General features: G+C 38.3%; 2 protein-coding genes across 4 annotated transcripts in view; one reads left to right on the plus strand and one right to left on the minus strand.

Moving 5' to 3' along the window:
• The window catches only part of mtor (mechanistic target of rapamycin kinase), a 77,504-nt gene that overhangs the window by 25,836 nt on the left and 30,786 nt on the right, over positions 1–20,882 (plus strand). For all 3 annotated transcript variants that reach the window (XM_040013675.1, XM_040013677.1, XM_040013676.1), the window contains one exon: positions 18,506–18,581. In XM_040013675.1, the coding sequence (XP_039869609.1) occupies positions 18,506–18,581 (76 nt within the window). The remainder of the gene's footprint in view (positions 1–18,505; positions 18,582–20,882) is intronic.
• Positions 3,547–6,847, minus strand: angptl7 (angiopoietin-like 7). Its single transcript, XM_040013678.1, has 5 exons — positions 6,265–6,847; positions 5,172–5,272; positions 4,830–5,024; positions 4,416–4,611; positions 3,547–4,317 (listed from the first exon to the last, which is right to left on the minus strand). Exons 1-5 carry the CDS (start codon positions 6,623–6,625, stop codon positions 4,142–4,144), a joined length of 1,029 nt encoding a protein of 342 aa, XP_039869612.1. The 5' UTR covers positions 6,626–6,847; the 3' UTR covers positions 3,547–4,141.

The raw sequence follows: 20,882 nt of genomic DNA on the forward strand, positions 1-20,882 counted from the left end.
TTGTGTTTCTCTGGGGCCTGTTTTCAATTTCTCAGAAGCCTTGATCATGATGAATGATGGAAGCCGGCACTCTGGTGTTTTCAATATCCCCATCTGGTTCTCACCTCTCCAGGATTTCCCATAAAAGATCTAGACGCTAGTGTGCAGAAAGCACTGCGAAAACCTCTTTTTACTGAGTCGCGGCTGTATTAGGGGAAAAATATGTTTCATATCTGATGCATACTTTTTGATGACAAGGAGTTTTGTCATAGCCGTTTCGGTGCCTGAGTCATTGTGTTTGTAAGTGACATTGGAACTGATCATTTCATTCTTTCATATGGATATTCAGTTAAAATAGTTAGTTTATGGTAATACATCTGTGACCGCTACAAATGATGTGTGAGGGATTTTTAGAAAATCCACAGAATTAATTTGTGGTTTGACTATGTTCTTCGTAGGCACAGAAGTATCGAATATAGCCAGGAAACTTGTCACATTTTCCCCTTTATTCCTAACAAGAGAGGAATGCTGCTAATTTAGCAATTTGCATTTATTTGTAGAAGTCTATCATGCAGTGTTAATATATGTGAATCATGTGATAGTCTTTGTTTCGGATTTGTTAATATTATGTATTAAAAAAATATTGAATTTGTCATTATTTGGTAGAATGGGGTAAAAGAAAGCTGTGTATCTTGGAGATAAGTGCTTAATAAGTGCTAATACATATACATTTGGTTGATCTGTCATAGTTGTAACAGTAGGGGCCAGGCATTGTTGCATCTAAACCATGTGTTGGTAATTTTTCTGTAGCCTTAGTGTTATGGGTACCATGGAAATGCTTGGAAATTGAGTCTTGAATAAAACGTAGCATGTTGTTGAGATGCACAAAAGACTGCACGATGTTGGGTAAAATATCATCTTATGCTACCCAGCCAGTGTGGCTTTTGTTTGTTAATACCAGCTGCAGTAGCTTAGCTTAGCTGGGTTTGTTTTTACCTTGTGAGTCTGCGTGCGTATCGTGTGTCTTATAGGGGGCACAACCATGACACTGGTTTAGAGTACTTTGACAGGTGTTTATACGGTATGTTTGTCTGTCCGGATTTCTGTAGACAGATTGTGTCAGCATAATAGTTAGAGTTTACAAATACATTTGGGCTGACTCTTGAGCAATAAGTACTCATGTAACAATGAAGTAATTCTTAAATAATTGTCATATTGTAGATGGTACTGCATTACATCCCTGAGTCAGGTATATTGACAGGGATAATGCATTTGATCCCCCTGCAAGATGGTCTAGTTTTTGTTTTTTTTTTTCTTCCACTGGGAAGTTTTGATGGACTCTGATTAGGATAAAGAGATGTCGTCATCATCTCAGGTTGGTAACTTTTAATCTACCTGTGTTGTCTCTCCCTGCGCTTTCACCCTCTTGGGTTATGGTCCAACCAAGGCGATAGTAATAAAAGTATCGAGTATAATGCACAACTCCAATTCCAGAATGTCGGGATGCTATGTAAAGTCTCACAAAAACAGAATACTGTGAGTTGCAAATCTCACAAACCCTTATTTTATTTGTAATGGAACATAGAAAACACATCAAATCTTTTGAGACATTTTACTGTTTGATTAAAAATCTTAGCTTGTTTTTAATTTGATAAACATGTCTCAAAGTTGTGATGGGAGCGACAACAGGCTGGAAAAGTAAGAGTTACTAGAGCAAAAGAGGTGGGGGAATATTTTGCAGCTAACGAGTTTAATTGGTAACAGGTCAGTAGCATGAATCTTGGAGAGGCAAAGTTCCTCAGAATTAAAGATGGGCAGAGGTTTAACAATCTGCAAAAAACAAACAGTTTCTACGAATTATAGAACAATTTGAGATTTGTCTTCCTTGATGTGAAATTATAAAGACCAATCTCATCATTTCCAGTAGAAATGATCCAGAGAACATGGAGAAAACTGTGCACAAGGGACAAAACTGAAAATCAATATTCTGTGATGGAAATCACTGTATGGGCTCAGGCCCAGAAATCATTCTCTGTGATCACAGTTCACCTCATCCACAAATGCAGGTTAAAGCTGCAATAATGAAGAAAAGAAACCATATGTGAACATGATCCAGAAACTATGTCTTCTCTGGGTCAAAGCTCATTTAGAATTCAAAAGCCTGCATCTCTGATGATATGGGAGCGCAATAATGTTTAGGAAACTGGCAACTTGCACATTTGGAAAGGCAAATCAACACTGAGAGGTGCATACAGGATTTAGAGCAACATATGCTCCCATCCAGACAACAGATTTTTCAGGAAAGACCTTATATATTTCAGCAAGACAGTGCTAAACCACATACAGGAGATCCTACAATAGTATGGCTTCATAGTTGAAGAGTCCAAGTGCTGAACTGGCCTGACTGCAGTCCACACCTTTCACCAATTAAAAACAGTTTGGAGCATCATGATATTTATAAAAAATCCCCCAAAGAAGATCCAGGACCGTTGAGCAGCTTGAGTCCTATATCAGACATGAGTGAGACTACATGTCTCACCTAAGAGTCCAGAAACTTGACTGGTTAAAAGAAGAGGGATTTTACACAGTGGTAAACATAGCTGTGCCCCAACTTTTGAGACATTTTACTGCCATCACATTCAAAAGATGAAAACACAGCTTTTCCAAAGGTAGTATTTATTGCACAATCCCTATATTTCAATTGAGAAGTACACAATGAAATGCCTGTAGTTCTACCTTAACATAAAATCTGCATTTCAGGTAAAAAATAAATAGAAAAAATCGAGTGAAATCTTGCTGAAGGAGCTGTCTTCATTAAATATTAAACAACACTTTTGGCAGACCTGTCACTGAAGTTTAAATCCCCTAGGAAAATAGGAAAAAAATCTATTTATTGAAGTGACTTTCTTAAATAGAACGTGCTAAACATTAGAATTCCTCCAAGAGCAACAATGTTTATGTCAATAGTAACTGGCCTCTTATTGTGGTATAGTTCACCACTGTTTAAGGTTATCTTTTGTGGTGGAGCCACATGCTTAAACACATTCTAACCCTTAAAATAGATAGACCTTGTTTGTTTTAAGCGACCTTTATTCTAGTATGGCCATTTCATTTGAAGGGAAAAGATAAATGTCCAGGTTTAATTAGATGTTTACCCTGACGAATATTTCACCTTGTTAAAGGAATCTGTCATGCTTTTGTTATGATTCTGAGTAATCACAAGACTGAGCCTGTGTAGGCCGTGCTAGCTCTCAGTCGGTATAATCCAAAAAAATCTTTGTTATCCTAACCAAATGATGTTATTGTTGTCATGGTAAGAAAGCTAAAGGCATTTAACTAAATGGAGTGTGGGTGTATGGTTGTGTAGTCTTCTTTCATCTGTTTGGGTTAGGTGGCATGGGCCCTCTAGCTGGGATGTCAGAAGTCAGAGGTCGGTGGCTCAAGGCAAATATGTAGCCATTATTGGACACGAGTGGACATAAGACCTTGACTCGACTCGACTTCTTCGAGTTTGTCAGAATACCTATGCTGTTTGCTGAGTGAAGGAATGAATAGGCTGACATGGAATTCTATGTTTAAAAAATATTTTTTATTTTCTACCACATAAAAGAACATAATTACAGAACTGTACACATTTTACAAATCACACATTTTCATCATGAAGGTTTATTGTTTGAAGTGAATGAAGAAAAAGAAATGGAGCATCATTGATAGGACCAATCCCTCACAACAGCTCACAAACAAATGGTAGTCTGGCAGTCTTTAAAGATTTATAGATGAATTAGAAGTTTCCAATGGTCCTTGCTTGTTATAACTGAAAATACATCCCAAGTGCATTCAAGACAAATGACTGAAAGAATAAAATTCCAGTTACCCACAGGGGGGAGTGTTGAAAAGGCATCTAGGAAAGCTTTTAAAAAATAAAATATCTTATATCTGATAAATACACACAATTAACTACAATTTACAATCAAAACATGAGAAAAACATTACACATTCATCTGACTGAAATCGAGCCAAACCATTACAAACAACCTTATCACTTCGTTCGCAGTCCAGGAAAAGCCACAGTTTGGTAGAACAGTTAAACGGGTATTATTGAGAACTCTCTTTATTCATGCGTATGATCTTGATCCAGAAAAAACAGCCGAAACACTTATGACTAAAAATTAACTGGTCGGACCTTCATCTCCACCTTCTTGAGGGAGTAGGTGGGTCCATGCCAGCCGTACCAAGTGATCCCATCTTGGTTCTTATCTTGGTTCTTTATGTGGTTACCGTAGCGATAATAAACACCGTTCAAATTTGAGTCAGTGCAGCAGTTGTACCAGTACCCACCTGGAAGTAAGAATTGGATTAATGGCAGCACATAACAGCCTTTCTTATCTGCTGTAGACGACTGGATTGGTTTTGTAAGATTTTCTCATATGTCTTACCTTTGCGCCGGGCTGCACAGTCGTCCAAACATTTGTCATTGTCTTTGTTCATGGTGCTGAAGTTGGTGTTGTTGTGGTACCGCAGAGAGTCTCCAGCATTTCCACTGTAGTTGGCAAGGAAGAGCTTGTAGCTGTTGAGCTCATTACTGACTGTGAAAAAGCCATACTCGGCATAGCGTTTTTCTCCTTCCCAGTCCTGCATTGGAAAACATATAACACGATTTAGAGAATGACAGTGACAGAAACATATATTTGCTTTTGTGGTCTGTCTAATGTCTTTTCGAATTAGTTTGATTTATTGCTAGTTCAAGTATGGTGTAAAGTGATTTTTATGCCTTCTTGCTTTTAGCCATGAAGTGGCTTTTACATGGTTTATGTATTCTTGCTCTCCTGCGTGATGGTCCCAACACTTACCTCCATATCAATCCTAAGTGTACTTGGCTGCCTTGTTAGGCGGAAGATGTTGTCATTGCCCAGCCAGAAGTCTCCACGGATGGATCCAAATCCTTGTTTGTACTGCTTCCAGTCACGGTTAAAGGATGTGAGGCCAACACTTCGCCTCTGAATCACAGTCCAGCCACCTCCATTTGTCTCCATATCACAGAAGAGCTGGGAAAAAACAAAGCCTGTAATTTAGCTGGCTTTTCAAAAAGCTGAAAAAAGCCTCTGATAATCCACCCCCCCTCCCAAAAAAAAAAGAAAGAAAGAAAAAAAAGAAAGAAAAAACAACCCACATGCAAGAGTGCTGAAACTTACGGTGAATTCAGGCGTTCCCAGAAACTCATCTTTAGGCAGCTTGTACTCGCCAGAGATCTTGTAGTTCTTGCTGTAGAGTGATGCACAGTCATATATGGCTTCTGGAAAAAGGAATATCCCAAGTTATGCTAAAACCATATGCAGATCCATGAGCTTTCATAGTTTTTAAAACATGTGATACCTATAAATTACAGTTTTCAGGGTATCTGAGGAATTGGACAGAGAAAAAAAGAGACTTTTCTTTTTCGCCCCACGCCCCAAAAGAAAAATAGATCAAAGAAGAATGAGACATGCACAGCATGCTGAGAGTTTTTCATAGCTGAACCTTTTACTCCTGTCCCAGTATAGTGATGCCTTTAAGATTACGGTGGAGCAAAGAAGCCAAAACTTAAAGATATGGAAACCTTCCACTTCTAATCACTGCAGCCCTTCCTGTTCTGTTCTCTTGTTTACTTTACAAAGGTCTGTGTGTTCTCTCTGCCAATGACATGAATGCGGTCCCTTTAGACCACACAGTAAAACGTGAAATAATAAACGACGTAATGCCTGGTTAACCGCTCCACGGCAGCCAGTGCTGATTAGTGGTGTGTTGAAGTCGAATTGAACGGTGGATATGATGTGGCTTTGATGGAGCTCATTACTGACAACCCTGCAGATGGGATTGTGCAGCTCTAAATGATTGGTTTTTAGTACTGTGGGGCAGCTCAGAGAAGTGCGACACTGTAATTTCCCTCACGACTAATTCACAGCAGGTGTCTCAGATCCTGAAAGGCTGATTATAGTGTTTTGCAGCAAAAATAAATACATGATGATAATGTGTCCAGAATAGTTTATAGTGAAGTGACTTTGTTTTGTCTACTTTTAAATATGAGCACCCTTCCCAATAAAAAGAAGCTTTTATGATATATTAAAATGATACTATTCAAAACCAAACTTATACTGTCTGGAAATGTTGAGAGGTGAAAGGTGTCTGTTTAAAATTTGGTATTTGAAACAAGAAATAAGAGCAAGAATGAGCGTTTTCATAGCATCTGTTTTAGGGTATAGAGACAGTACGGTCAAACTCTCTAGATGATGGAGTGTTAATACTCACCTGATGAAGTCTTAGGAGCAGACTGTGCGGTTTGCAGCTGCATGATCTCCACACGGTTGTTGATCTCAGAGTACTTGCTCTCTGCCTCTGTGACTCGGACGTCTTGCTGTCGGCTCTGCTGGTCCAGATCTAGTATTTGCTTCACAAGTTTCTTCATGTCTGTCTCCTGCTTGCGACTCAGCTCCTCAAAGAGGCTGGTGAGATTGGCCACTTGAACTTTGAGAGAGCGTACCTCGTCGCAGCACTGACCCTTGGAAGGCTTTGGAGGCGCCTGTCTCTTCCTGAGATTTTGAGCCCATGTCTCTGCAAGCAAGAGCAGTGCAACCTCTAAAACAACTATACTCAAATTGATTTTTGCCATTTTTAAAAGTCAAAGTTCTGGATCTTCTCGCAGCCTCTGGGTGTTTGGATTGGTTGCTGCTAAAAAAGAATCTCTCTCTGTAGATGGTTCTCTCTTGGAATACGAAAAAGATGCAAGCTCACTGCAGCTATCTGAAGTTTTGTCCAGTTGAGTTGGAGCTCTCCTTTGACCACTTGCTCACTCAGGCTGTCGTATTACCTCAGTGAAGCCCTCCTCTGCTTGAGCATCTTAAATATTGTATGGGTCCTCCCCCTCTCCCCCCTTCCACTGACCCTCTCCAACCTTCAGGGTGGAGGACCTTTCACGTTCCTCCTCCCCCCTGCACCCTTCTACTTCACCCCTCATCTTACTTTCACTCATACTGGGGAAGCTTTGCCACACTTGCTTTGTCAGGTGTTAAATGTTTCTGGGAAGTCATTTTTTTATTCCCTTTGCCTGGAAGAACCACATAAGGACCTGGGCAAACAAACAACGCTACTGTCTGAACCTGCGGCGCTTAACTGGAAATGCAGACTGTTTAAAAGATTTAACTACATTTGATTTTAATTTATTCAGCTATATACACTAATGAGATTAAAACATTTGAATACTTGTTTTAAACGTTAGTACATCTGTAGGTAATTTCTTCCCCACATTTAAAACACTTTATGTTAATGACAGTTTTTACGATATCCTTGAAGGTTGAAGTCACTAAGCATTCTTAATTGTAGGTTAAGTGTTCTGTTCGTGCTACCCTTTTTGGCACATGGCAGATGTTAATGCCAAGCGGGTTTCAGTGTCAGATTTCAAAGGCGTGTTGATACAGGGGAAAACCTTCAGGATAAAATCTGATCAAATACAGTTTGTTTGTAGTAAAAGCTGGAAGAAATGTTTAGGATAAGGCAGGTGGAATAGTGGGAGTATTTTGTCTACATGTGTAAATGCTTAACATTTTGCCATCACATATGCAGCGTATTTCTTAAATAAGTTTTAGATGGTGTACCCACCAAAGAACAACAGAACAAAAAGATGAAGTCATACTGTTATGGCTTTTATTATCAGCAGAAGGGGCAGCGTGCTTGTGTTTTCACTTCACTAATCAATTCCATGCCTTTAGGTATGTTTTCAACTTGTAGATATGGAAACTCATCAAGCATTAGAAAGTACAGGAAACATTACAATCAGTCAAACATGCAGTCTGGATTAGGTTTCTGTATTAAATTAGAAACAATAATTAAAAGCATATTTCAGCTCAGTTAAAGTCTGGTGTCAAGTAGATGCATACTGTGTAGCATGTGGGTTAATTACCTAAGGGATTAATTTAGTTGAATTAAATTTTATTTATGTAGCGCCAAATCACTACGATGGTCGCCTTAAGATGCTTTATCTTTACAATAATAGAGAGAAAACCCAGACAATATGATGAGCCTCTAAGAATAAGCACTTGGCAACAGTGGGAGGGAAAAACCTCCTTTTAACAGGAAGAAACCTCTGGCAGAACAGGGCTTAGGGAGAGGCAGCCATGTGTTGCGACTTGCCAGGGATGAGTGGAGGATTACAGTTTATGCTTGTCGCTATCAGTTCTTCAGGAAAGAGTGATTTATTTATTTTTTCCTTTTGATTTTTTTTCTTTGATACCTGTTGTTGAAGACAACAAGTTGAATGCATCATGCGTGAGTATAACGAGTTTTGGGTTGTGATGATGTCACAGTATTGCACACCTTAACATGAGCATTACAGTTGGGAGTTGGATTTTCAGTGCATTTGTGGAGGGTACAAACTCTTTACCCGGCGAGTCTTACCCGTGCTTTGCGGGTTGAACCACTAGATACAGCCTGCTGCTGAATGAGGTGTGTTTGCCTGACTTAATAACAGTGTTTGCAAAACTCCTGCTTCTGGTTTGTCTTTTAAAATTTCTAACATTCCAGTCACTGGATGGGGCTGAAAATAATGCCTCTCAGGGAGGCGCTTTTATGTCCCGTTTCTGTGGAATTTCTCTCTCTTCCCTGATGTGCTGCCATCCCTGCCAACCTACAGGACACACAGGTGTTGGGAAGCAGCCTCAAGGGTATTTGTGGGGTTTCTTGAGGTGCCAGATCGTGCTCATGGGCATTAAGATAGTATATGAGGCATGCCTTCTGTGATAGTTATGTATGATAATTACCAGGCAAAAGAAATTAAGTGTTTTATGCTGAAATAGAAGGAGCTGTAATAACTGAGACATTTCTGAGAGTTCTTACTTTGAACTTTATGGCTTTTTCCTTCCCCACATGGACTGGAGTGAACCGTCTGGAAAAGACATACAAGTTCATCAGCTAATAATCATACTTTACCAATGTTAAAGTACAATTTTTGTACATCTAAGGACCCTTGTGTTTGCCTTAAATTTAATTATAAAGGGAAATTATAATTTTATTATCTGGGCATCTACCTCTAAGTAGAGTGCTGCAATAAATCAGTGCTGAAGTGCTACTATTTGACTCAATGATGCTTAAGAATGATGGTCTGTTGATTTAATTTTAATTTTAATTTTCATGTAAATGAAGAACATACCTATATATTGGGGAAAACAAAGTTTAGGGATCCCAGACTTAATGCTGTCTCCATGTCTGGACATTAGCATTGCAAACAGAGCGCAGACAGGCAGAAGATTTACTTGATACCAAAGACCAATTCCTATTTTATAAATTGTAAAGTCTGGAAGCATAAAGCTGCAAATTGTGGTGCAGATAGAGTGAATGGAATATTACAAACATGGAGCTAAAATGAGATGTGACACTTTGTGGCGGTGCGAGGTTTTATTACATAATCTCGCACCACCACACTGAAAACGTTTCTTGCTTCAGGAGGGACACAGAAAGCCTCCAAATGTTTGGCGTGTGTCCTTTCCCAGTTCTCTTTTGGTCAGACGATCAAATAAGGAAACAGTTTAGCTCGTTCTGCTCATTGTCAACTTTGTTATCACGCGAGACTGTGGTTTGGACCACAAATAATTTTTTTTAAAACCTTTCTTCAAATTCCAAAATATGATATAATTGTCAGGTGATCATCTGTTGCTCTCACGTGTCAAAGGGTGATGTATGTTTTTTGACTATTTTTCCCAGGCATTCTCTTACCTCAGTATTTTTTGTCTGCTTTTTAGAAAACTTTGCATTTTTCTCTTTAGGTTGTTCTTTTCTATTCTCCCAATGTTGCTGTTGAATATCGATTTGTGCTTTTAGTTTGCTGCCTTTCTTTGATTTTTAAGGAACACGTGGGAGCAATAAGGCACTTTATAGAAGAGTAATGAGATATTAGACTGCCTTCATGTTTAGTTGCTGCACGTTTTAAAATTTTGCATAAATTCTGAACTCATTAGATGCTAGACATGATCTTTCTCTTAATTTCACCCATTTATAAATAATAACGACTTTCTGTAACTATTATTTTTGTAGTAGTTTTTTGTATATCAGTCACTTGTGTCACTGATTGCTTTCAGTATAAAATGGTCAACATAGTTAGAGATTAGAACATTGTGGTTAAATTGAGCTACCACATACTTGTGCTGTAGTTATAGTTCAATTCAATTTGTTTTAAATGCAACACTGTGGCTCTGTTTTTGTTTCTGTTTTTCTTTCTAGTATGGCATTTGATGATGCATAGTGCCTCTTGACCTCCATGTAAATGTTAACCCTAAGACACTTATGTGCGTCAGTCTCTTTTGGAAAAATTAGGATAATTTGCCTCCCTGTATTTTCTCATTGCCCTAACTGCTCCATGAGTCATTTCTCACTCCAGCAGTTCATCACTTTCCTTCGGTCCTGGACTTTGTCATTCAGGGTTAGTAATGAAAATCCAGCTGGAGGCTTTTGTTTCTTTCTTTTTTTCTTTCTTTTTAACATTTACCCTTTTCTAACACTTCCCCTTTAACCATGTCTCTCTAGGGTCTATGTAAAAAATGCAAGCCTCTAAGCCTCTACTCTATTAGAGCTGTTCACTTTATATAACTACTGTGGGAAGCCCGTCTATTCCGTCAAGCAAATATTTTGCCTTTGGTGTTTAAGAAGAGTTGGACACCCTGCTGTGCTAATTGCAGCAGTGATCTGACTTTGATGAGTGAGAAGTACGTGGGTGTCATAACATGCTCACAGATGCTTTTTGTGTCCCTACATACACTGGAAGAGCAGTTTGCAGTTAAACGTTGACCACAGGGTCCAAGCTGTCAGCAGAGCACTCTGTGTTCAGTTACAGGAAAGGCAGGAGGTGAAAGCACGAGCCAGTGGATTCCAGAGCGTCTATCTCAAAACCTTGAATTGCATAATCTTTACGAACAGTAACCCCTTCCACTTGTCAGCTCTGTCAGCACAGAAGCTCCACATTTTGATTTGAGTTTGGCCCATTTTGAAAGTATTTGATTTGCTTGAGATACTCAAATGTTCCTGTCAAAATAGTTTTTTTTAAAAAAACTTTATTTTATTTTTTTTATTATGTTGAAATATTGTAGTGGATCATATCTTTGTTTTAACCCTACAAACGTTTAATCAATGTTGGGTCTGTGACCAAATTTATAGATTTGAAAGCAGACTTCATATTGATGCTCCATAGCTGAGGCCTTGGTATACAGCTGAAAGCATAGATTAGGAGGTTAACACAGAGAGTCAAGAAAATCATAAGAGTCAGGATATGCTCCACACTCTAGGTTGTCTTTAACAAAACAATCATCAGACATGCCCTAAAAATAATTCCTGATCTTAGCTTTTAAGATCCACCAGTGCAGGTTCAATTTGCTTTAATAGTACTTTTTCTTCACTCTTTTATTAATATTTAGTACTTCTTAGTGTTTCCTTACAGTCTACTTTAATTAGTAGTACAATCTAAAAATGGCAAAGAAATTGAAATGACAACTCTGACAGTGCAGCTGCTATAAAATCACGAGATGAATGGTATGTCTGGACACCTAATGCAAGCAGCTGAGCTATAGCTAGATTTGAATTTCAAAATAATGCAGTGGATAATGATCTCCAACTCCAGTCACGTATAGGAGTAAAATAAACTCTTCCATATTTTCCATAATGAGCGGCACTGTATGCACCAGGGTATCCTCCAGCTCCGAGAGTGGCAGACTTCATTCCCTGGCAGACCATCAAGAGGTCCCTGCCTTAAGCCAGTGATGGCTACCAGGTGGCGTCTGTTGTCGTACAGCGGATGCAGGCCAGGCAGTGGCTGTCTGTTCACCCACCCCAAAAACCAGTAGCTAGGATAAACAGTACTGGAGGGATCGAAGCTGGATTAGGAAGAATAGTACTTTGTGTATGCACAGTTGGCCTTGTGGCATTGCTTCAGAGAAGCATTTCATGACACTGGAATGTAAAACAGTTGTGGTGCAGGTCAGAAAACAAAAAACACTTGTGCCAATATATAGAGATTCCCTTCTTTCATCTTTTGCCAATTATTATGTGTTTTTGGCTTTTGGGTATACAAGTGAGTAAAAAAAAAAAAAAGCCAAAAATGTCACTTGCTATATAGGCTATAATTAATACCATATCTGTTATTCATAATAGATTCCTTACTTAAACGTATACTGATTTTGTGTACATACTTGAGTACATATGAAGTATATAAATAGTTAGCTGTTTAGAAGTTGTGTAATCCTTCTCTTTAAATGAGATCACTGTCCCCCGATGCTTGTTTCCATTGTTTAGGACAAAAATGAATTACAGCATGAGTTGGTTTCAGTTGAACTGAACAGAAAAAAGTAGAAGACCTGGCGTATTTAATTGGAAATATATTAAAATTGAATTTGTAGTTCAGCAGAAAACAATGTTTACAAATCTCTTTGTCTACATAGCAACAGCAGCATTGCAATGAGGTAACTGTCAGGCTTTTTTTTTTTGCCTGTTTTGGGCCACCGGAGACGCCTCGTTCTGTTGGCCTTTTGACCTGAAGGTGAGAAACCCAGGAGAAGGCATACTGCATCATTGTCCCAATGTAGTGATAATGTGGCGTAAACATATGCGCAATGGTTTCTCTGGGCGATGCCTCAGTGACCCCCTCACATGCCTAACTTGCTTTGGGAGAGAGAAAAACAACATTCAAATGTCATCTAAAGTTATGCATTTGTTAAATAACCAGTATTAAATATTTCTTTCCTCTTTTCAAGTGCTGCATTCCAGAGCACTGAACTTTCTCCTCAGCTTTACAGCGATAGAGCAGAATTTTGTCTTTTCAGATAAATTGTTTCAAAGTCAAGGGACACTAAGTGTTTCCCTATGGTGCAACATCTGCTTGGTGATGGAACAACCGCCCTTTTGTCCTGATGTTTATGGAGAAACAACAGAGACAATAGGCTAGTCAGATGGTGTCAAGGATGAGTTGAAGTATACATGTCTCAGGACAGTCCAGAACAAAACTGGTGAATGATGTAATCACTTTGTTTGCGTCCTTGCTTACCTCAACCACTGGTGCTTAACAAACACAGAGAATGAGAAGACCTTGTTTAATTTTGCCATGCTGGTCATCACTTCCATTGTGCAATGCTGAAAGATTTATATCCTGTATGTATTACAAGTTTGACTTTCAGTTTCTATATTGTCTATCAAAATATTATCAATAGTAGTGTTATTGTTTGGCTTTGAAGTCAGACTAATGAGGTCTACGCAGTCCTTCAAATCCCTTTTTTCCCTCCCCGCTGTTTATTTGAACATTTCATTTGTAACGGGTCGTTCTTTTTCTAAGTGGCTATTCAGACAAACCCTCTTCCCTTGTCTTTGTCAACATCTGATGTCAAGATTCAGTAGTACAATGTTAGTTTTTTTTTTTCTGACATTCAATCATGTTGCTATAAAAAAATGTAGAGTTGTAAAAATAGCTTTCAGTGTCAATCATTTCATGTTTTCCTGTGGCTGGTCTGTGAATGGGACTGTTGGTTTGTAGAAAGACAAAACAAACAAATTAGTTCATGGTCCAAAATTTGGCCATGTTAATAGTATTTTCTACTATTAGGATGGCCCTGTTAAATATTCTACTTTTATAAAGGGCATGTATTTGATCTGACAATAAACATTGTTGGTGTTGCTTGAATTCCAAACTTTTATGGTTTCAAGTGTTAACTACTGTGCCATTTGCAAGTGCTTTATATTCATATTTTTCTTTCTTAGTACATCTTAATACAGAAATTACTTTTGTTTCCTGTTTTCAGTTTAGGCTTTACGCAGCATTGCCTACTGTCTGACACATTTTCCTATGAAATTAGCTCATCTTGGTTGTTTAGATCCATTTAATTTTTCAAATGTCCTTTGTATGGGAAATGTTTATTTTTAAGTAGTGTTCTCATCTGCACAATGGAGAAACCCCCCAAAACACAACCAATAATGCTCGATAGTTAGGGTCTTTCTTTCAGGGAGCATTGATTGCATTTTGGCTGCCCCACAAATGAACAGTTGTTTGGACACAAAGGCAAGACAAAGTCTCCGTCAGTCAGTGTCATTTTCCATCAGTGCATGTAGTGGTAGCAGTTGTTGGTTTGGCTAGCATCAGTCACATGAAGGATTCAAATTTTTAAATAGAGAAGTAAAAGACAAAGTATTTTTAAATCAAATACTACATAATAATGTCCTCTTTGTTTTCAGTATTTTTAGACGAAGGAATTAGATCGAGCACCTGGCAAGTAAAGGGATGGAAATCAGGAAGGCTCAAATGGATAGCTTCCTAATTAGATTTGATTGAGTCCGGTAATAAAGTCTGATTTCTTTTCCTCCGCGAGGTTTGCATACAAATTAACCTCTGAGGAGGAAAATGTCTACAATTTATTCAAGGATCATGCTCTCTCTCATCACCAAAAAGCCAGGCCACTTTAGAGTTTAATTTTTTGTTCTTTTGTTATCCCTCAGCCAAAAAGGCTGATAGGATATTGTCGTCACCCTGCTGGGTGGGTGGCAGCCTGAACAGGCCAGCTTTGTGAATGCGATAACTCGAGGAGGAAGTCACCTAGAACTTTTAAATTGATACAATTTGAATACTAAAAGGGAAGCTACAGGGAAGCTGGTCAGAGTTGATGGGAAGATGGATGGAGCCAAATACAGGGCAATCTTGGAAGAAAACCTCTTGGAGTCTGCAAAAGACTTGAGACTGGGGTGGAGGTTCACCTTCCAGCAGGACAACGACCCTAAACATGAAGCCAAGGCAACAATTGAATGGTTTAAAATAAAACATATCCATGTGTTAGAATGGCCCAGTCAAAGTCCAGATCTAAATCCAATTGAGAATCTGTGGCAAGATCTGAAAACTGCTGTTCACAAACGCTGTCCATCTTATCTGACTGAGCTGGAGCTGTTTTGCAAAGAAGAATGGGCAAAGATTTCAGTCTCTAGATGTGCAAAGCTGGTAGAGACACACCCTAAAAGACTGGCAGCTGTAACTGCAGCAAAAGGTGGTTCTACAAAGTATTGACTCAGGGGGCTGAATAATTACGCACACCCCACTTTTCAGTTATTTATTTGTAAAAAATGTTTGGAATCATGCATGATTTTCGTTCCACTTCTCACGTGTACACCACTTTGTATTGGTCTTTCACGTGGAATTCCAATAAAACAACTAACAACTAAGCTGTAGTGCCTCTTCACCTCACTGTGCAATACCTTTTGTGCAATACTTTTGTTAATAGTCAACGGTGCAATAGACTCCATACTTGAAATGTGCAATTCACTTGTATTTTTATTTTTATTCCTATTTATTCTATTTATCGCCTTCGTATATTTTATTTATATATGTCTCTGTATTTATATGTGTGTGTGTGTGTGTGTGTGTGTGTATATATATATATATAATATTCTGTAACCGTAACTTCTGTCGGTGCTGTGCTTTTGGAAACCGAATTTCCCAGAGGAACCCACCCGAGGGATTAATAAAGTTTTATCTTATCTTATCTAAAATTGATTCATGTTTGTGGCTGTAATGTGAAAAAATGTGGGAAGGTTCAAGGGGGCCGAATACTTTTGCAGCCACTGTAGGTTCAATAATAATTGGACAATTTTAATAATCAGAAAGATTGTTTTTAATAACTGGATTAACTTATGAAATGAACTCCAAGAAAAGATCTGGTCAGCATATCAGCCAAACCATGAGCCACTTTATTTTTAATATTAGCTATCCAGAGTTCTAGCAGTGGTACAGTGCTCTGTTGTTTACAGTCAAGTGGCTTTGAAAATTCCTAATCATCATGTGGGCGTAACGGCAGAACTGTTGGTACTGTTTTTCTTCAGTCCTGATGTAAGAAAGAAGAGAATCATTCTTTTCAATTATCATCTTGCAAACTGCCAGGCTCCACCGTTTTTACATGTTTGTTATTGTACCAACATAAATGAGTGAATCTGCGATTGGACAAAAATAAAACTATTTCATGCGATTTAAGATGGGACTACTTGGTGTTTAGTGATTGTATGATAATCCTTTGATTCTTTTAAAATATCTTTTTCATTACTTACACCTCTTTTTGGCTTTGATGTAGGTGTATATCCTTAGTTTTACATGTCTTTGTACATTTTTGTGGAAGAGCAACACAACAACAGTTTTCTTTCTTGTTCATTTTTACACACCAGATTGGTAAAACTTCTTGGTGAGATGTGATAATATTGACAGCTTTACAGTCTCAAACCTCAGCACATGCACTTTTTGGTGACCTCTCCATATACCAAAGGTGCAATGTGTAAAAAGTTAGGAAGTGGTACCTGGGGCCCTGCACACATGAGAGGGTTTGACAGTGATATCAGTACATTTTCTGCTTGCTAATATTTTTTTTTTTTTTTTTTTTTTTTTTTTTTTACTTGAGAGGAATGTTATGTGAGCATTGTCATCTGGATGTATTTAGACTGCATGTGCTTGGAGCTGGTAGCCAGATGGCTTTAACTGAGGGACAGTGAAATCTCCAGGGTCTGCAGGAGTGAAAGCCCTCCTTCTGTTTTGCCATCCCAGATAAAGGCACATCTGGCCAGTTTTAACATATCTGTTTCTGTTAGGTAGGACATGGAGACTTGAGGTTTTTTTGTTCATTTTGAGTTTGAGAGTAAATTACAAACAACAGAAGAAGTAATTTTTTGGTTTGGTTTAAAATCAACAAGTATATACAACATACCTGTGTGATAATGTCAGGATTCTTCAGAATACTGGGTGGTAGTTGTGCCTAATTAAGAGCGTGGGATACTGCAACAGTGCCTGGCACCCTATCAAGCTCCGTGAGAGTCACAGACAAACGGTTATTTACTTAAAAGAAGCTTATTTTCACATTATGCAATCATAGTCTAATGGGATTTTCGGGAGGTCATTAAATCTTCTTCCCTGTGTCATCTGATTACACCACCAAAATGCTAATGTCTGTCAAAGAACAATAATCACTGTTCTGCAAGATCGAGGGGATTGCTTGGTTTGATTCGTGATAGACCTACCTCTCTAAATCCAGCCTGTTCTCATTTACTGGGGGATTTAACTGATGTTTGCTCAAAGTTCCTGGCTTGTCACAAATATGGATAAATTATTCTGTGGTCTTGATTCCTTGAAATATGGACACTTGTGAAGATGCCCTTGGTGATGCATTTAAATGTACAGGATAGGCATAATTTTTCATTGTGCAGGGTTATCCAAGTGGTTTTTTGGTACCTTAAAGGCAAAGTGAATAGCGTACAAAGCTCCTAGAAGTGACATAAACAGCAGTCTCATGATTGACAAACTCGTGCTTTAGTCTTATGGCAGTTCTTCAACCTGCAAACGCAGGCTTGCTATATAAAAGAGAACTGTTACGTCTCAGCCTTCATCACTGCTGCGCAGGCACTAATGCTAAGGGAGACCTTCACTGTTTCACTGCAAACCCAGCTGCAAGTGTCAGGAAAAAATATATAAATTGGAATCACACAGGACGAGTACTTGCTAAAACTACAGTTCTTGTTGTACAGGTTTCATATAAAAGCCAGGTCTTTATCATCTAATAATGCCATGCTTATGGTATGTTTATGAACATTTTTAGTTAAATGTTTTATTAATATTGTGCATTAAAATCCAATCAATGTAATTTTCTGCAACAGATTACTACATTTATTTATTTATTTATTTTTAAAAATTGTACCCATCATCACACAGGTCTGCACTAACGGGTCCTTTCAAGCTTAAGCATGACCCCTCGCAGCGCGGTTTCATCACAGTTTCTGGCCTTTACCCTTTGTCTAAGCAGATTTCTGACATGCATGCTCTAATGCCTGTCATCAGCTTTTGCTTGCTGTCCTCAGGAATTTCGCTGCATACCAGCACTTTTTGAAAGCTACATTTTACAGATGTATTGGCTGTGACTGCACACAGGTTTCTCAGTTGAGGAAGTATAATAGACTCGTGGTTCATATGAGTGTTTCCAGATGTGATGGCAGTGCGGGTCAGCGGTGGGCGCACAAACGGGAATTGTGACGTCTTGACAGGAAATCATCCTTTGTCAAACAAGCATGACACATGTCAATAGGTGCCTTTAGTTTTCCCAATAAACAACTTTGATTAAAGTATCAAACATTTATTTAACGTTTCCAAAATGCATTGAGAAAGGATGCATTGATGGCTGGCTGGGATAAGAATACCTCATCATTGTGTGAGCTGCTTTTCTTCTAGGATCATGGATGAAGCACATTTCTTAGTGTTAAGGATAGCTGGGATTTAGTGAGAGGTAGTGTGTTGATTAGCTTCATTAAGCAGCATAGAAGTCTTTGCTGGCACTTCCTGTGATTGGGATTTATACATCCATGTCATGTTTTCCAAACGGTGTCCCTTTGCCTTGTCTTTCTTTTTAGATAATACCTGCATGTCCTCATGCTTAACAGTAAAGCTCTGAAAGCCCCTGTTTTGTGTTCAGATTGGCCTAACAGTTTGCCATTGTTTTGTCATTTCTTTCAGCATCAACAATAAACTGCAGCAGCCAGAAGCAGCATCTGGGGTTCTGGAATATGCCATGAAACATTTTGGTGAGCTGGTGAGTACTTTTTCCATTTTCCAACCAGAAAAAAAAGAAAAAAGAAAGAAAAACGTGTCCCAAGTTTTCTTTCGGATTGACACTTGGACAAATGTTGTTGTTGCAAACCCTGTAAAAATGTTATCCAATCTGTCAAATTTGGCTCAGTTCACAACTTAATTCAGTTTAATTAGGTAAAAAAAAAATTGCATTTCCTGGTTTAGAAAGATGTGAGCATTTGATCCAAGTAAAATAGCTCATAGTATGTAGGTGTAGCATGGTGTTAAAGTTACATTACACATTTAAAAACATGATTCCGATAATAAGAGATGTAAACCCATGCCTTGATTTGCTATAAACTCCACTGCTTTCTTTACACCTGGTAAGTCTAAAAAATTCTTGGATAATCAATTAGACCATACTGGCCAGTATTCACATACACTCAGACCCTTTTATTTCTTCAAGCAGTTTTGGACTGAATATGTCTTTAGTGAGTTACATTGTATTAGGAATTCTGTCTGCACGTCTTCCTTTCCTTATTTTAATGTGGGGGTGATGGTTGTTTGAGGCAGATATCCCCAGAACACCATGATCCTAATGTGCTGCATATGGAAAAGCCATCTGCTATACTTATCAGGGGTTTACAGCAAGAGACAGAATTATGGACTCATTTGTCTAATTAAGATGAGGTTTGAATGTTCTTAAATTTTTACTTGCTTTGTCTGTCTGCTGTGCATGACTCTTGGGCCCACTGGGCCCTTTTTATGATGCAAAATAATGTCATTTTTCATCTAAACAAAAAAGGAGCAATATTTCTCTCTTAATGACGAGCTTTTCCTGTGTGGGATGAGTCATTATAAAAGTTAAATGAACTGCTTTGTATTCTTTTGTTTTCACTCTACCATTGTAGAAAAATATTGGTTTTGTTTTTCAGATTTTCTTCTGTTCACATAGAGCACCACACCTCCTAAATGTTACTAGAAACTCGGTTGTTTCATGTTCTCTGTACATGGACCCGATCCATATATGAAATAACTGTCAGAGTGGACATGCTTTGGATATGATTACACTGATTTTCCACACAAGTTACATAACAGGAAAAGAGCATTTGGTTATTTGGATCGGTCTCCCTCCCTTTTACCAAAGTTACGTCATTAACTAACTGTGGTTTTTCCTTTTTCCTCGAATGAATGTGCCAGACAGGCACTTGAGGCACATTGACAATCAGTTGAGTAGACTGGTGTTATTCTGTTTTTATTTTGGATTTATTTATTTATTTATTTACTGGAGGGATATGATTTACTGATTCATTTATACTAATTGCAACAGTTGTGAACATGGATAGAGTCTGAAACTGTCTCCAAAATAACCAAAAATTTATAATAAGCCTTTTTTCCCTATTAGAGTAATTTGACATTAGTTTCTTGGCATCGGCTGTCCCCAAAATCATATTTCCTTTGAGGTCATTGGATATTTGCAGCATCATAAATCATAAATGGGAATGAGTATCTCCACACCAAGAGAAAACAATAGAAACTTTAATAATTAATTGCGCTAAAACTTGGACATGAAGACAAGACTGATTAAATTTGATCTATATATAAGTATTGCCATTGCTCAGTCATTAATGCAATATTTTTGTTTAAGCCCTCAAATCAAAGCGTAGAGTCTGGGCTTTAAGCCTATATTCATACAACTGTCACTTCAATGTATATTGGTATAAATTTAAAATTACAATGGCAGCCGGTATAGCTCAGTGGGTTAAGCAGGTGAACCATAGGCTAATGCAGAGGTTAGGGATAGACTCTGACTTGAGATCACTGAGTGCGTTTCCTCTCACTGCGCTTTCTCCCAGTTTCTCTGTCTTCTCTCCTGTAAGAATTCACACCTGATTTTAAAATCTGAGTTTTATAACTAATCAACACACTACCACTCACTAGATACCAGCCCTCCCTGATTTGTATATAAAATGACTTTTCTTTGCCTTAGAGAGCAGATTTTCTGTTTCTCTGTGAAAACTTGGTAAAGACTCAGTGAGAAGAGTTTCACTCTGGACCTTTGTTAATGTGCTGACCATGTGGAAAGCTTTACCATGGGAGAATGCAATGTTCCTGATTAGTATACACTTCAGGAACCCTCACAGTGAAGTGTGTGCTTAATCATTCGTGCATGGCTCCCTAAAGAAGTCCTGGAAGTCATTGGTAGATGTAACAGGTCCAGGATTGCTTGTTGAAGTAGAAAATGTCAGCCATACAGCACAGTAAGGTACTGTAGATGGAAAAAGGATTGCTCTTCCAAAACTCTTTATTACATTGTCCAATG

The sequence above is a fragment of the Simochromis diagramma genome, unplaced genomic scaffold, assembly GCF_900408965.1.
Source record: "Simochromis diagramma unplaced genomic scaffold, fSimDia1.1 OVJJ01000705.1, whole genome shotgun sequence".
Taxonomy (NCBI): Eukaryota; Metazoa; Chordata; class Actinopteri; order Cichliformes; family Cichlidae; genus Simochromis; species Simochromis diagramma.

Bases quoted from the DNA above. Each gene is read 5' to 3' on its own strand.
- angptl7 (XM_040013678.1), bottom strand. From the start codon at position 6,625: ATGGCAAAAATCAATTTGAGTATAGTTGTTTTAGAGGTTGCACTGCTC. The intron at 5,273-6,264 runs GTGAGTATTAAC...TCCTTTTTCCAG, and splicing joins TGCTCCTAAGACTTCATCAG to AAGCCATATATGACTGTGCA. The intron at 4,612-4,829 runs GTAAGTGTTGGG...TTTCCAATGCAG, and splicing joins CACTTAGGATTGATATGGAG to GACTGGGAAGGAGAAAAACG.